Here is an 11,819-nt window from a genome sequence, read left to right as displayed (position 1 = left end):
CATCTGTGTCTTTGATGCTGGTTGAACGGAGGTGTATATATGGAATGCTGATGTATGGTGCAAAGAGAGCAAAGCTATTCTCAGGCTGCTGATAGCCAGAGGGATTCTCAGTTTGTACCTAAGCATGGGTGGATTGAATATATATTCCCAGCCTGGACAGCTTGGCCATGGGTAGCCTTAAAGGAATTGGCTGAGAAGACCTCTGGTCCCACCCATCCTAGAGTTTTCTGGACCTTGCAGTGCTGAGGAAGCCCCAGAAATTTATGCGTGTGTGTGCAGGGGTATCACACTTGAAGAAGGCCATGTTGAAAAAACAGGGCAAAATGCTGGGTTTGGTATTCCACCTATTCCAACCTATTCTGAGATCTCCATCCAAAGTGTTTCCTGCAGGTGGCAGAAGAGAATGACTCCTGGCAGCATTTTTCCACCACATTTTCTCTACTACCTGGGCAAGAGTGGCTTTATGGTGAGAACTTGTATTGCTTTAAACAGTAATGGCCAAATTCTTTATCCTCTTTTTTTCCCTGTTACTGCTTTTTCCTGAACTTTCCAGGAATGTAACTGTCTCTGAATTAGCTTTGTTAATCAAAGACAAATGTATTTCAAAGTGTTGGGATGGGGTTTGGGGGGCAGTGTGGTGGAGAATAGCTTGGGATGGTGGGCAGACATACAGATAGCTTGCACTCACAATACTGTTAAACTCAAAGCACTCCATGAGGCTGCACTTTTTGGTTGTCTGGTTTGTTGGTGACACGTTGTTGGTGTTCATGTAGCTTTGAAGGCATCGCTGCTGCCACCCAGCAGGAGATGGCCCATGTAGAAGCATGTGGCTGCCCCATCCCTGGCAGTGCTCAAGGCCAGGCTGGACACAGGGGCTTGGAGCAACCTGCTCTAGAGGAAGGTGTCCCTGCCCATGGTAGGGGTTGGAACTGGATGAGCTTTAAGGTCCCTTCCAACACAAACCACTCTTATGTTTCCATGCTGTCTGTGACGTGGCGCAGTCAAACAGAGCTGGGCATCATTCACACACAAAGCAGCACCATGCTTCAGGCAGCCCTCTGCCAGAAGGCAGATGTAATTGTGTATAAATTTGGGGTCAGTGCAGGAAAATAGAACAATCTTGTTATTTCTGTGTCCTTTGGATAGGTATATTTGAGGCCAGATCTGTGTAAAATTGTGTGCAATTAATGGCATCGTTAATGTATGGGAGGTGTTGCAGAAACCCCCACAGAATTACTCATGAACAGGAGAAAACTTAGATCTTCGATGGTCCAAACCATCAAAAGGTCATTCAGTGACAGCCTTAAAGAACATTGATGGGGGTGAATATGAAGTCTAAAGTCTGTTTTAATCCAGTAATCTCACGTTTTAGGCACACTTTGCATTCAGCTGTAAAACCTCCTATATTTGCTATATTTTACCATCATTGTCTTGCATTCGTATGACTGTGCATAAGAGGCTAGATGAAGAACCACCATTCTCATAGCTGTTCTTCAGCAGGACTTAAAGGACCTTCAGAGGCAAACCACACAAGCTGGCAAGTGCATGTTTTTGGTTTTTTACCTTCTCTTTAATGACGTAGCACAAAAAAAAAAAGCAAGTTGAAATAGATTTTTTTTTTCTCCAAATATATATATTTATATAATATATAATCTTAGTTAACTCAAGTATATACATTGTATAATAAATAATGCTTATAAAAAGAGACATTTTCTGAATATAAAATAAAAAAAATCGACCTCTACAACTTTATACAAAACTTTGGATACAGCAAATTGATGGAAAAAAGGTCTTCCATTCAGTGCTAGAATACCTGGCTACAGTAAAATCATTACAAGGCAATAAATGTTCTATTTAATATTAAATACCTTTTCTTGATTAAAAAAACAACCAACCAAACAAGTGATTTTCTTTAAAGTCAGGTACTTGGAGTCTTTCCAGACACAGGATTTAATATTGGAAGAGGGCTTATTTCTGAACTGGGGAGGTGCCTTAGAGCTCTCCTGGGATCTGTAAGTTTAGAAAGCTCATGCTTTTCCTGCTGTGTGAATCCAGGAGCTCCTCATCATGCTCTACAGAGGGTGGACTGAGAATTGTGCTCTCCTTTTCTCCAGCCACAGGTTTGAGTGCCAAGGCCATGGAGGGGTCTTGGCACTCCAGGTCAGAGGGGTCTTCCACCCATTTTATTGCTCTGTGCAGTACTGCATACTGCTGTTCCCCATGGATGAAGAAGAGAGTTGAGTAGAAGACACAACTTTAATATTTGGGATATATCTCTATATCAGATCACTGATGCTTGAGAAATGGTGTTGGAACATGGTTATTGGTCCTCATCAGCTGCAGAGGAGCACACCAGGACACAGATAATACGTATTTTTTTAATTTCTATTGTCAATATACCATGAAAACAAGCCCCGAATGAAGGGACATGTGGTCAAGAAAGGGGGATAAGGCCTGGGGAGCAGGTGGAGGGACTAATGCTGATTCTTCTGCACTGAGATGGATCATGGGATGTGTGTGGCCATGCTTGGGGCCCAAATCCCTGCTAGTGGTAACGTCGCATCTGCGCTTGGTGAGGACCCCTCATGATTTGCTGATAACTCCCAAACTGCTATGGGAAGGAAAGGTCCTGCCTGGGATTGGGCTGTTGAGTAAATGTCTAGTTTTCTGTCTGCCTTTACCTCTCTTTGCTGGATGAAGTGGTTTGAACAGGTTTGCCTGGTGGGGGAAGGCTGAGGAAAAGGCTTGGACAGTGCTTTCCTCTTGCCATAGCTTCTGTCTTCTCATCATTACTGATGTTCAGAGATGGTATAGCAGCTCACCAGCTCATCCTGTGCCTGGGGAGATGCTCTGAGCTTGCTCTGGGCTATAAAGTCATATTAGGGAATGCTTAGTAAATGGGTGCATCATCTGGGTGGATCTGCCTGGGTCCTTCACAATCTCCCTTAGGCAGCTGCATGGCAAGGAGGCTGCTGAAGTAGTGATGTGCACTCTGCTCTTACCCTGCCCACGTGCTGGAGGATCAGCTCTGGGCTCTACTTTCCTGCTGCCCTCGTCGGAGGGGATTATAGGAGATGATCTGGGACTGTGGGAATTAGTAAGGGCAAAGGGGAGGTGAAAGGACAGGCTGGCTGTAAGGCTCAGGTAGGTTTGGTTCTCCATCATCTCCTTGGAACAGGAAGGAAGGAGCCTGCCTGCTGTGGGGAACTGGCTCCTTTCCTCCTCCTTACCACATCTGCTGCAACCCCGCTGGCCGTGCCAGCAGGCAGGGGAGCCTTGAGTTGTTCAACTGTCACTGTGTGAAACTCATTTCCACCTGAAATCCTTGGATTAGCATCTATGTGGGCCAGACCTCCGGAGGAGGACAGAGCTGGAAGCTCTGCATGCTGTGTCAGCAGCACACTGGCTGGTGTGGCTGTGCCTCACTTCAGCTTTTGCTGTCCCTGCTTCTCCCTGGTTAGTCCATCATGCCAAGCAGCACACGAGAAGGCAGCAGATAAGTGATGGATCTCGTCTGCAGCACCAGGTCTTACTTTGGGCTGCCTTGTGTGGGTGAGATGCTGAGAGCCCCCTCTGCAGCGCTGGTGCTGGATGTGTGAGGGTGCCTGCCCTGGCCAAGGGCATTAGGTTTTATTAATGCCATCCTCTGAAGTGTGAGGCCAGCACATGGGGGCTGATCACAGGGTTGATGGACCCCATGGCCCTGCTCTGGAGCAACCTCCCATCAGCTGGAGACCTACCTATGTTTACTTGCAGGTGTGGACATCATAGACACGTATGCACTCCTGGCAGCTCACGTAGCAGCACCAGTGGAAGATGCAGTGACATTTCTCCTTCCGTTTCTCAGTCCTGGTGTTGTGGCCGCGACCGCAGCACAGCAGGTCACAGCCGTCGATCCCATGGGAGGTGACGTTGCATGTTCTGTCCCTTGTCCCAAAGGAGCCCGTCTCTGGGTTGGGCTCACAGAAATTGGGGGAGTTCTCATAGTAGACCAGATCCCGCTCTGTTGGCGGCTTGAAAAGAGCATACTTGGCCCTCAGAGTTTCTACCCAGCCCCGAGACTCGCGGTGCTTTTCCACCACCATCTCGGAGGCACTGTCGTATTTGTCCTTCAGGTAGTCCCCAATAGCCCGGAAATCAGGCTGGGCCCACCAGCAGGTCTTGACCTCGCAGCTTCCCGAGAGACCGTGGCACTTGCACTTGAGGTGCATGTGGTCCAGGATGGTCTGTCCAGGGGAGAGAAAACAAGGTGGTCAGCAGCGGGTTGGGATGCCCAGGGTGTGATCACCTGCCTGTGGTACCTGGGTTTAAACGTCTGATCTGAGCTTGGTCTGGAAAGCATGGGCTGGTTGTGAATGTGGGGGAGCTCTGGTGGGTGGCAGAGCTGGAAAAGCACAGCTGAGGTGGGCAGATGCTCTGATGCTCTGTCCAGCCCAATCTAATCCTGAGGTCCAAGCATAGCATCCCAGCCTGGTTTGGGTTGGAAAGGACCTCAAAGCTCATGCAGTTCCAACCACTTCCACTGGAGCAGCTTGCTCCAAGCCCCCGTGTCCAACCTGGACTTGAACACTGCCAAGGATGGGGCAGCCGCAGTTTCTCTGGGCAGCCTGTGCCATCGCCTCAGCACCCTCATTTTAGCTCTTTTTAACCCCTGGCTGCCTGTTTGGGGGGAGTGGAAATGCTGTGCCCTGGAAAATAACCCTGGAGGGCTCTGGTCCAGGTGTTACTGTGGTCCCATTACACCAAGGGGAGTCACACATGAGGCATAATGCGAGCCCTGGACCCGCTGAGCACTCACCGTCCTGCCGGCCTCGTTGTTGTGCCTGTTCATGGCCGAGCGTGCGTCCGGCCGGTTCTCTCTGGCATCAGCGAATTCCCGGGACACCAGCACACCGAAGTCGGCATCCTCGCTGCATCCCCCCCATTTCCAGCCATCTCCTGGAGGTCCTTTGTGATGGGAGTCACAGCCGCAGATGGTGGACGTGCCCTCAGCACAGGAGCGGGTTACAGCGAAGGCCACCCCTGCCGATGCGATGGCGTGGACAAAGGCAGACTCTCGCGTAGCTGGGAATAAATAGAGCCCATGGGATTATTGGTCAATGTCACACTTGTGTTTTCCTTCCTAACCTCCTTCAGCATCATAGAACCACAGAATCCCAGCCTGCTTTGAGCGGAAGGGACCTTAGAGCTCCTCCAGCTACAACCCCTGCCACGGGCAGGGACCCCTTCCACTGGGGCAGCTTGCTCCAAGCCCCTGTGTCCAACCTGGCCTTGAGCACTGCCAGGGATGGGGCAGCCACAGCTTCTCTGGGCACCCAAATCTCATCTAAATCTCGTTAAAAAGTGAAAAGCTATTTTATTACTCTTTAAATGACCTGGATCAGGTGCTGCTGGTGACACTTGAAGCACACAGGCAGCAGTAGGTAGAAGTGTGACTCCAGGTCTGCAGCAGTGACCTGGCTCTTCAGCTACAGAGCTCTGCTTGGGTGTTCTTAAAGCCTCTTGGGGTGTTTTACAGTGTTGTACTATCTCTCCTCAGTTTGAAATCAACCAGAGCTCAACCACTGACTTTAAGAAGGCTGCGCTTAATACAGGCACTCCCAAGCACAGCCAAAGTAGGATCTCAGTCTCAACTTTCTCCTTGAGGACATCTTTTGGTTGACGTCTCTCAGGTTTGGCACAGGCTGCATAAGTGCAGCACCCTTGTGGATGACACTGAAGTGCTTTGACCCTGTGTGCCACCTTATAAAGATGGAGACATGGGGTCTCTACATTCAGAGTAGATGTTAGAGTCAATCCAAGCTCATCCCCGATGTGCAGGAGCCCAGGAGGGTGCTGAAGGCAAGTGTCTGGGGACCATTGCTGGTGGATGCTGCCTCTGGGTGCAGGAGCTGTTTCCAGCTGCCGCATGGGTGTAGCTTGACCAAATGACCAAGACAGCCCTCAGTGGGTGTGGGATGAAGTCAGGATTTTCTGCTGGCTCAGACCAGCGATGACCTTGGAGCCCATCCCCTCCTTCCAGAGCAGGAGCCAGGAACCGTCTCTCAGCTGCCCCATGCATCCCTCAGCTGCTCCTGCCTCGTGCCCTGGGGAGGTCTTTGCTGCCCCAGGTCTTGCTCCTGGGCTGTGGGCTTCTCTGCAGAGGTGGGGTATTGCTCCCAACAGTCAGGCAGCTCTGACTTGGCTGATTTTGGCCTGTGCAGGCGGTCGGAAGGGGCAGCTCGTGGGTATGTGCCAGCTGTGGAAATGCACATCTCTGCTGCCGCGCAGGGAACTCGGATCCAGGTGCCAAACGTGATCCTAAACCAGGGCTGCTCAACCCCGTGGGACCATGCTGTGGGTTTCGCTTTCTTTAGTTCACACTCTTCCCTTCCTTGCCCTTCCCACCTCCGATAACACCAGCGGAGATCCAGCCTCTACCTGCTGCAGTTTTCCTTACATACCTTTCCCCAGCTGCTTGTGCTGGGACCACTGGGGCCTATGGGTTGAAGATCCCTGCTTCAACTGGAGTGGTTCAGCCTGACAAAGGCTATTTGGGTGGCCTGTGATCTACAGCAGATCAGATTAGAGGAGCTAGCGAGCCCTTCTGGCCTCAGACCAGGACAGCTCGGGGGCAGAGGGGGAGAACACGAGCCGCCCTCCCTGCTGATGTGCCTTTGCTTCCCACCCCGGCGAGGGGGATGAGGAAGGGATGGGGACGGGATGGAGAGGCACCGCGTGTCTGTGCATCCGCAGGGATGCTGGCATGGGGGCCGAGCTGGGGCTGGTCCTGCCGTGGCCGGGCAGAGGTGGGATGCAAACCACCCTCAGCCTGCCCCCCCAGCACGCCGTGTGCACCACGCGTGGTGCTGGGGAGGAAGGAGCTGCCAACACGAGCGCTTTGCCTTGGAATCCAACCCCGGGTCCGAGCGAGGAGCGGCGAGAATTTCCCAGAGCCGAAATGCGGGAAGAGCGTTCCCAGAACCAGGGGAGGGGCTGGCGAGAGCGGATTAGAGCCGCCTTGACAGTGCGCGGCTGCGGCTGTCCCCCAGCCGGGCCCGTTACCTGCTGGGACCCTCAATTTGCCATTGTTCCCGCGGTGTCACACTCTATTACCCGCATAATGCCGAATGTTTCCGCCGGGCCAGCGTACCCACGGCGCAGAGCGCTGGCATTCCCCAGGAGCACCTCGTAGCAACGGGGCAATGTTCCCCTGTCCTGCCGTCACCCTCCAATCCCGCCGGCCCGGCTGGGAAATCCCTATTGATGGCGCTCCCCAGCCCCCCGCCACCGGCTCAGAATGGCTAAAGGGCGTGTGAATGCTGCAGTGATTTGAAACGACCGCAGCGCTGGGATGGTATCGCTCGCCCTGCCTCACAGTAGGGGAGGAAGCTTAGCTCTTTCTCATCGGTATAAGCTTATTTTTCTCTCTCCTTCTTCTCCTTTTCCCTCCCCCCTTCCCCTTTAAGCTGCTGAGTTTATATCAAGACGGCCCCTGATCCCACACACCCCTTGTTTAGATGCAAATGACTGCGGGTGTCATGGCTGAGAAAAGCCATGGGTTATCTCCGCGCCGGGCTGGCTTTTCACAGCTCGTGGCAGGGGCTTAGAGGAGCGCACAAGGACCCCCAAAGGCAGCCCAGGCCCAGCTGCCTCCTCTGCACCTGGCTCCTTGCCCCGCGAGGCGCTGCCCTGGCCGGTGCCAACGGCAAGAGGGTTGAGCCCGACCATGGTTGAGGAGGAGAGGACCCTTCTGGAGCACCAGTGGCCCCTTCCTGGACAAGGAGAGCGCACAAAGGGCAGCTGCGGTGCGAGGAGGCAGCGGAAGAGCCATTGCCCCGTTGCGGGGGGTGATGCAGGAGCTCGCCCCTGCCAAGCTCCCTCCTGCAGACCCAGTCCTGCCCGCGGCTCAGAGACCTCTCCTCCATCGCAGGAGATGCTCTCCAGATGCCTCCGGGGCCTTCCTGCCTCCTGCACTCCCAACCAGCTCATCCCAAGCACGGTGCTTTAACCAAAACCATGGCCTTTATCACTTCCTCCCTGCTCGCCCTCGCAGAGCAGCAGGAAGTCACCCGGCTTTGGGGCAGGGCTTGGCTGGAGGAGACCTTGTCTTTTAGTGAGAGCTGACCTTATTTTAAGTAGAAAAGGGAGGGAGAAGAGAGGGGAGGGAAAAGCAGGTTTTTCTTCCCTCCTTGTCCCAGACGGCACACCTGCAGTATAAATCATCTCGGGGAATTTGCTTGTAAAAACATGATCTTACCCCGCGTCGCGGGGTTGGGTTGGGTTTTGGTGGTTGGGGTTTTTTAATCAGAGCCCAGGTTAGAAAAAACAACGTGCAAAAAAAAAGAAAGAAGAAGACAACTCGCAGGGAAACACTCAGCGTGGCCCTGGAGAACCAACCGGCTGCGAAAGGGGAATGGTGAGGCTGAGAAGCGGAGCGCGATCATAGAATCACAGAATAGTTAGGGTTGGAAAGGAGCTCAAGATCATCCAGTTCCAACCCCCCTGCCATGGGCAGGGACACCTCACACTAAACCATCCCACCCAAGGCTTCATCCAACCTGGCCTTGAACACTGCCAGGGATGGAGCACTCACAACCTCCCTGGGCAACCCATTCCAGTGCCTCAGCACCCTCACAGGAAACAGTTTCCTCCTTATATCCAATTTAAACTTCCCCTGTTTCAGTTTGAACCCGTTACCCCTTGTCCTGTCACTGCAGTCCCTAATGAAGAGTCCCTCCCCAGCATCCCTATAGGCCCCCTTCAGGTACTGGAGATGGGTTGGGAGACTGCAGGGTGACCTGGTGGCCAGAGCCTGCTGGGCCATTCCAGGGAGGGATGTGCTTTGCTCCCACACTGCCACCAGCACTCACATCCTGCACGATGAGCCCAGAAGGAGCAATGAAGAATGGCTTGAGCATGTGGGCTACAGAGGGTCCTCCCAGCCCAACCACTGCAAGCTTTCCCCAAGCTCCTCAGACTAAGCTCTCCGTGAATGGACCCAACCCTGATTAACATTTTTGCAGCTCCTTTAAACTGAAATTATCCTCAATTTCTTTTTTTAGGCTGTATTAGAAGCGATTTTCTATGCTATTGTAATGAGAAATGCACCTTTGAAGTTTTTTCCATAATAGCTTCAATCTACTTAAGGGAGTAGTAGATGAGATTAACCTAAATATTGCTCTTTGATACTTAGAGGTGATTTCATCCAGGTAGTTATCATAGCTTAAATGCTGGCTATTTTGGGCTTAGTATTTAATGCCTGTTGGCCTAATGCACAGCCCAAGCTGCAGTTAGTGATTGTTGTCTGGGTTGAGCCTTGGTTTGTGGGGTTACACCCCTCTGTGGTCCTGGAAGTCAATAGGGAGCACAGCAATAGCAGTGACAGATGCTGAGGGCCAGATATGAAACCCAGCTGGCAACAACTGCAGATCTCAGTTCAGTTCATGGGCTCAAAACTCTTGGTTTCTGTTGGTGCTGCATCTAAGGAAAGTGGGACAAGAGCCTGGGAGAAGGCGATGCTGTGAAGGCATCAGATGTGTCCAGCAACACAGCGCCCCTGGCAGTGATGAGCAGGGTTGGTTCCCAGATTCATCACTGCTAATGAGGTCTATCAGGGCAGGACAAAAGCCTTTTTATTGCCAACGTTGTCTCTTCCTCTAGCAGAGAAAGCGGTGGCTGGAGGGGTTGTGTTTTCATAGAACCATAGGATCCCAGCCTGGTTTGTGTTGGAAGGGACCTCAAAGCTCCTCCAGCTCCAACCCCTGCCACGGGCAGGGCCCCCTTCCACTGGAGCAGCTTGCTCCAAGCCCCTGTGTCCAACCTGGCCTTGAGCACTGCCAGGGATGGGGCAGCCACAGCTTCTCTGGGCACCCTGTGCCAGCGCCTCAGCACCCTCACAGGGAAGAGCTTCTGCCTAAGAGCTCAGCTCAGTCTCCCCTCAGGCAGGTTCAAGCCATTCCCCTTGGCCTGTCCCTACAGTTCAAGAGTGGGAATACTGACACTGCAAACATCATCACTACATGGATGGAATGAGCCCCATCCCCTCTCCTCCCATTAGTTTTCAAGGCAGCAGTGCGAAGCCATCAGCACAGTTAAAGATGTCAATAATAACCCCAGCCAAGCGGGTTGGACTTTGATACATCGCTATCTGCAGATGATGCTGTTTATTTTTAACTGGTCTCCTTACAGGTTAGCGAGACACCAGCATAACCACACATTGGAAGCTCAGAGCCTGGCCGTGCTCTCTAGGAGATATCGATGCGTCAAGGTTTCACTGGGGAGAGCTGCGTAACGAATGGGCTCAATCATTCTTCCCCATCTGTCAGAGGCGTTTCAGAGCTAGGGGTGATATTTGACTGTGTCAGCTGGGGGGTGTTGAGGCATGTCCACACAGGAGGTCCCTGCAGCCCAAAGAATCCTTGCATATTCTTCATGAACTCAAAGTTCAGTTTGCTTGTCAGCAGGAGGATGGGTCAAACCCGATTTTCCAGCGCTTTCCTGCTGACAGCAGTGGTGGTGGGAGAGTTTCAGTGCCTGAACGCTGTAACAGCTCTTTTCTAACGTGTTTCGAGTGTTTCTGATGGGTTTTTTTTATGACAGTTTTTAAGAACATTCAAACTTTCTGCTCTTGTAAGAGCTGAAGTTCAGGCCCTGCTTTTATCAGGCGGCAAGCTGTAGCGTGGCAAGCCTCGATGGCAAGTTACTTGATAGGAGATACGGCAGCTACCCCAAAATACATCCTGGCAAAGCAGGAGGGGATTGAACCTCATGGTTCCTCTTAGCGAGGAATCACACTTGAACCCAGACGCGTCCCTTCCACTGACACAAGCCGCTGCTGTTCCGGGAAGCTGTGCCAAGGCTGACGAAAAATGGCATCGAGTGTCTCTGTGGGGAACATTGGAGCGTTGTAGGGAAGCTTCCCCAGGAGATCGGCACGCTCCAGGGACTGCTGGGAAGTGGCCTCATGGCCTGGTTTCAACCCAGGGTTCTCCGGTTTCCTCAAGGCCACAGCATAAGATTCCCATTTCCCAAGAGTAATTCAGTAAATAACCTTCACTGGATTACAGAGGCTTGGTGCGTGGCGATTCCATTCCCTAGTGGAACCCCCATTGTTGGAACTGGATGATCTTCAGGTCCTTTCCAACCCAAACCAGTCTGGAATTCTATGGTACCAGTGAAGCTTGGGGAATGGTTTCAGTTACACACACGAAGCTGTGGAACCGAGACGTGTCTGAACTCAGCGTGGAGTCAACAGCATCCATGGGATGGGTTGGAGAGAAGGGGAGGTTTTTTACCCACCGTTTGGTTCAGTTTCATGGGAATGCTTTTTGACCTAAGGCCTTGGGTTGCTAACTGGCCATGGGATAGATTATCTGTCACCAAAGCCCTCCAGCACCCTCCTATGAGGCCGGATTTGGCTGCAGGGCTGAGGTGCAGGTCCCCATCTGTCCTGGGGACCAGCATCTCCGGTTTCCCAGTGTAATGCCCAGGTTGTGACCTCACTGGGAATCCGGACTTCATTGTGCCTTATCAATGAGCTTCCGATGTGCCTGATCCACACCGGTGGGTCCAGAAAGGTGGTCTTTCAGGAGGAAGTGGTGAAGGGGAGCAAGCACAAGTGTTTGGAGACAGGAGAGGGAAAATACATTTCCTCTCCCTCTTCTTCTTCCCACCCCTGATCATTTCGGTTGAAATCCCAGCTAAGCCTTATCAGAACCTTGGTTTTCCACCACGGTTTCTCACTGGCCTCCTGGGGTAGACAATGCGTCCAAGGGCCTGCCTTGACCCCAAGCAGCTTGACCCCAAACCCTCTTCCTTGGCTTTTTCCCTGTTGTTTG

At 52.3% G+C, this 11,819-nt stretch overlaps 1 protein-coding gene across 1 annotated transcript in view; it reads right to left on the bottom strand.

Annotated features, from left to right (window-relative positions):
* Window positions 1-3,746: 3,746 nt before the first annotated feature.
* The window catches only part of WNT3 (Wnt family member 3), a 29,661-nt gene continuing 21,588 nt past the window's right edge, over window positions 3,747-11,819 (bottom strand). The window contains exons 3-4 of the mRNA XM_065699068.1: window positions 4,799-5,064; window positions 3,747-4,226 (exon numbers count right to left, since the gene is read on the bottom strand). Of these exons, the coding sequence (XP_065555140.1) occupies window positions 3,747-4,226; window positions 4,799-5,064 (746 nt within the window). The remainder of the gene's footprint in view (window positions 4,227-4,798; window positions 5,065-11,819) is intronic.

The sequence above is a fragment of the Lathamus discolor genome, chromosome 20 (assembly GCF_037157495.1).
Source record: "Lathamus discolor isolate bLatDis1 chromosome 20, bLatDis1.hap1, whole genome shotgun sequence".
NCBI lineage: Eukaryota > Metazoa > Chordata > Aves > Psittaciformes > Psittacidae > Lathamus > Lathamus discolor.
The sequence above is the reverse complement of the archived record's forward strand: the minus strand, read 5'-3'. Positions and strand labels throughout refer to the sequence as shown.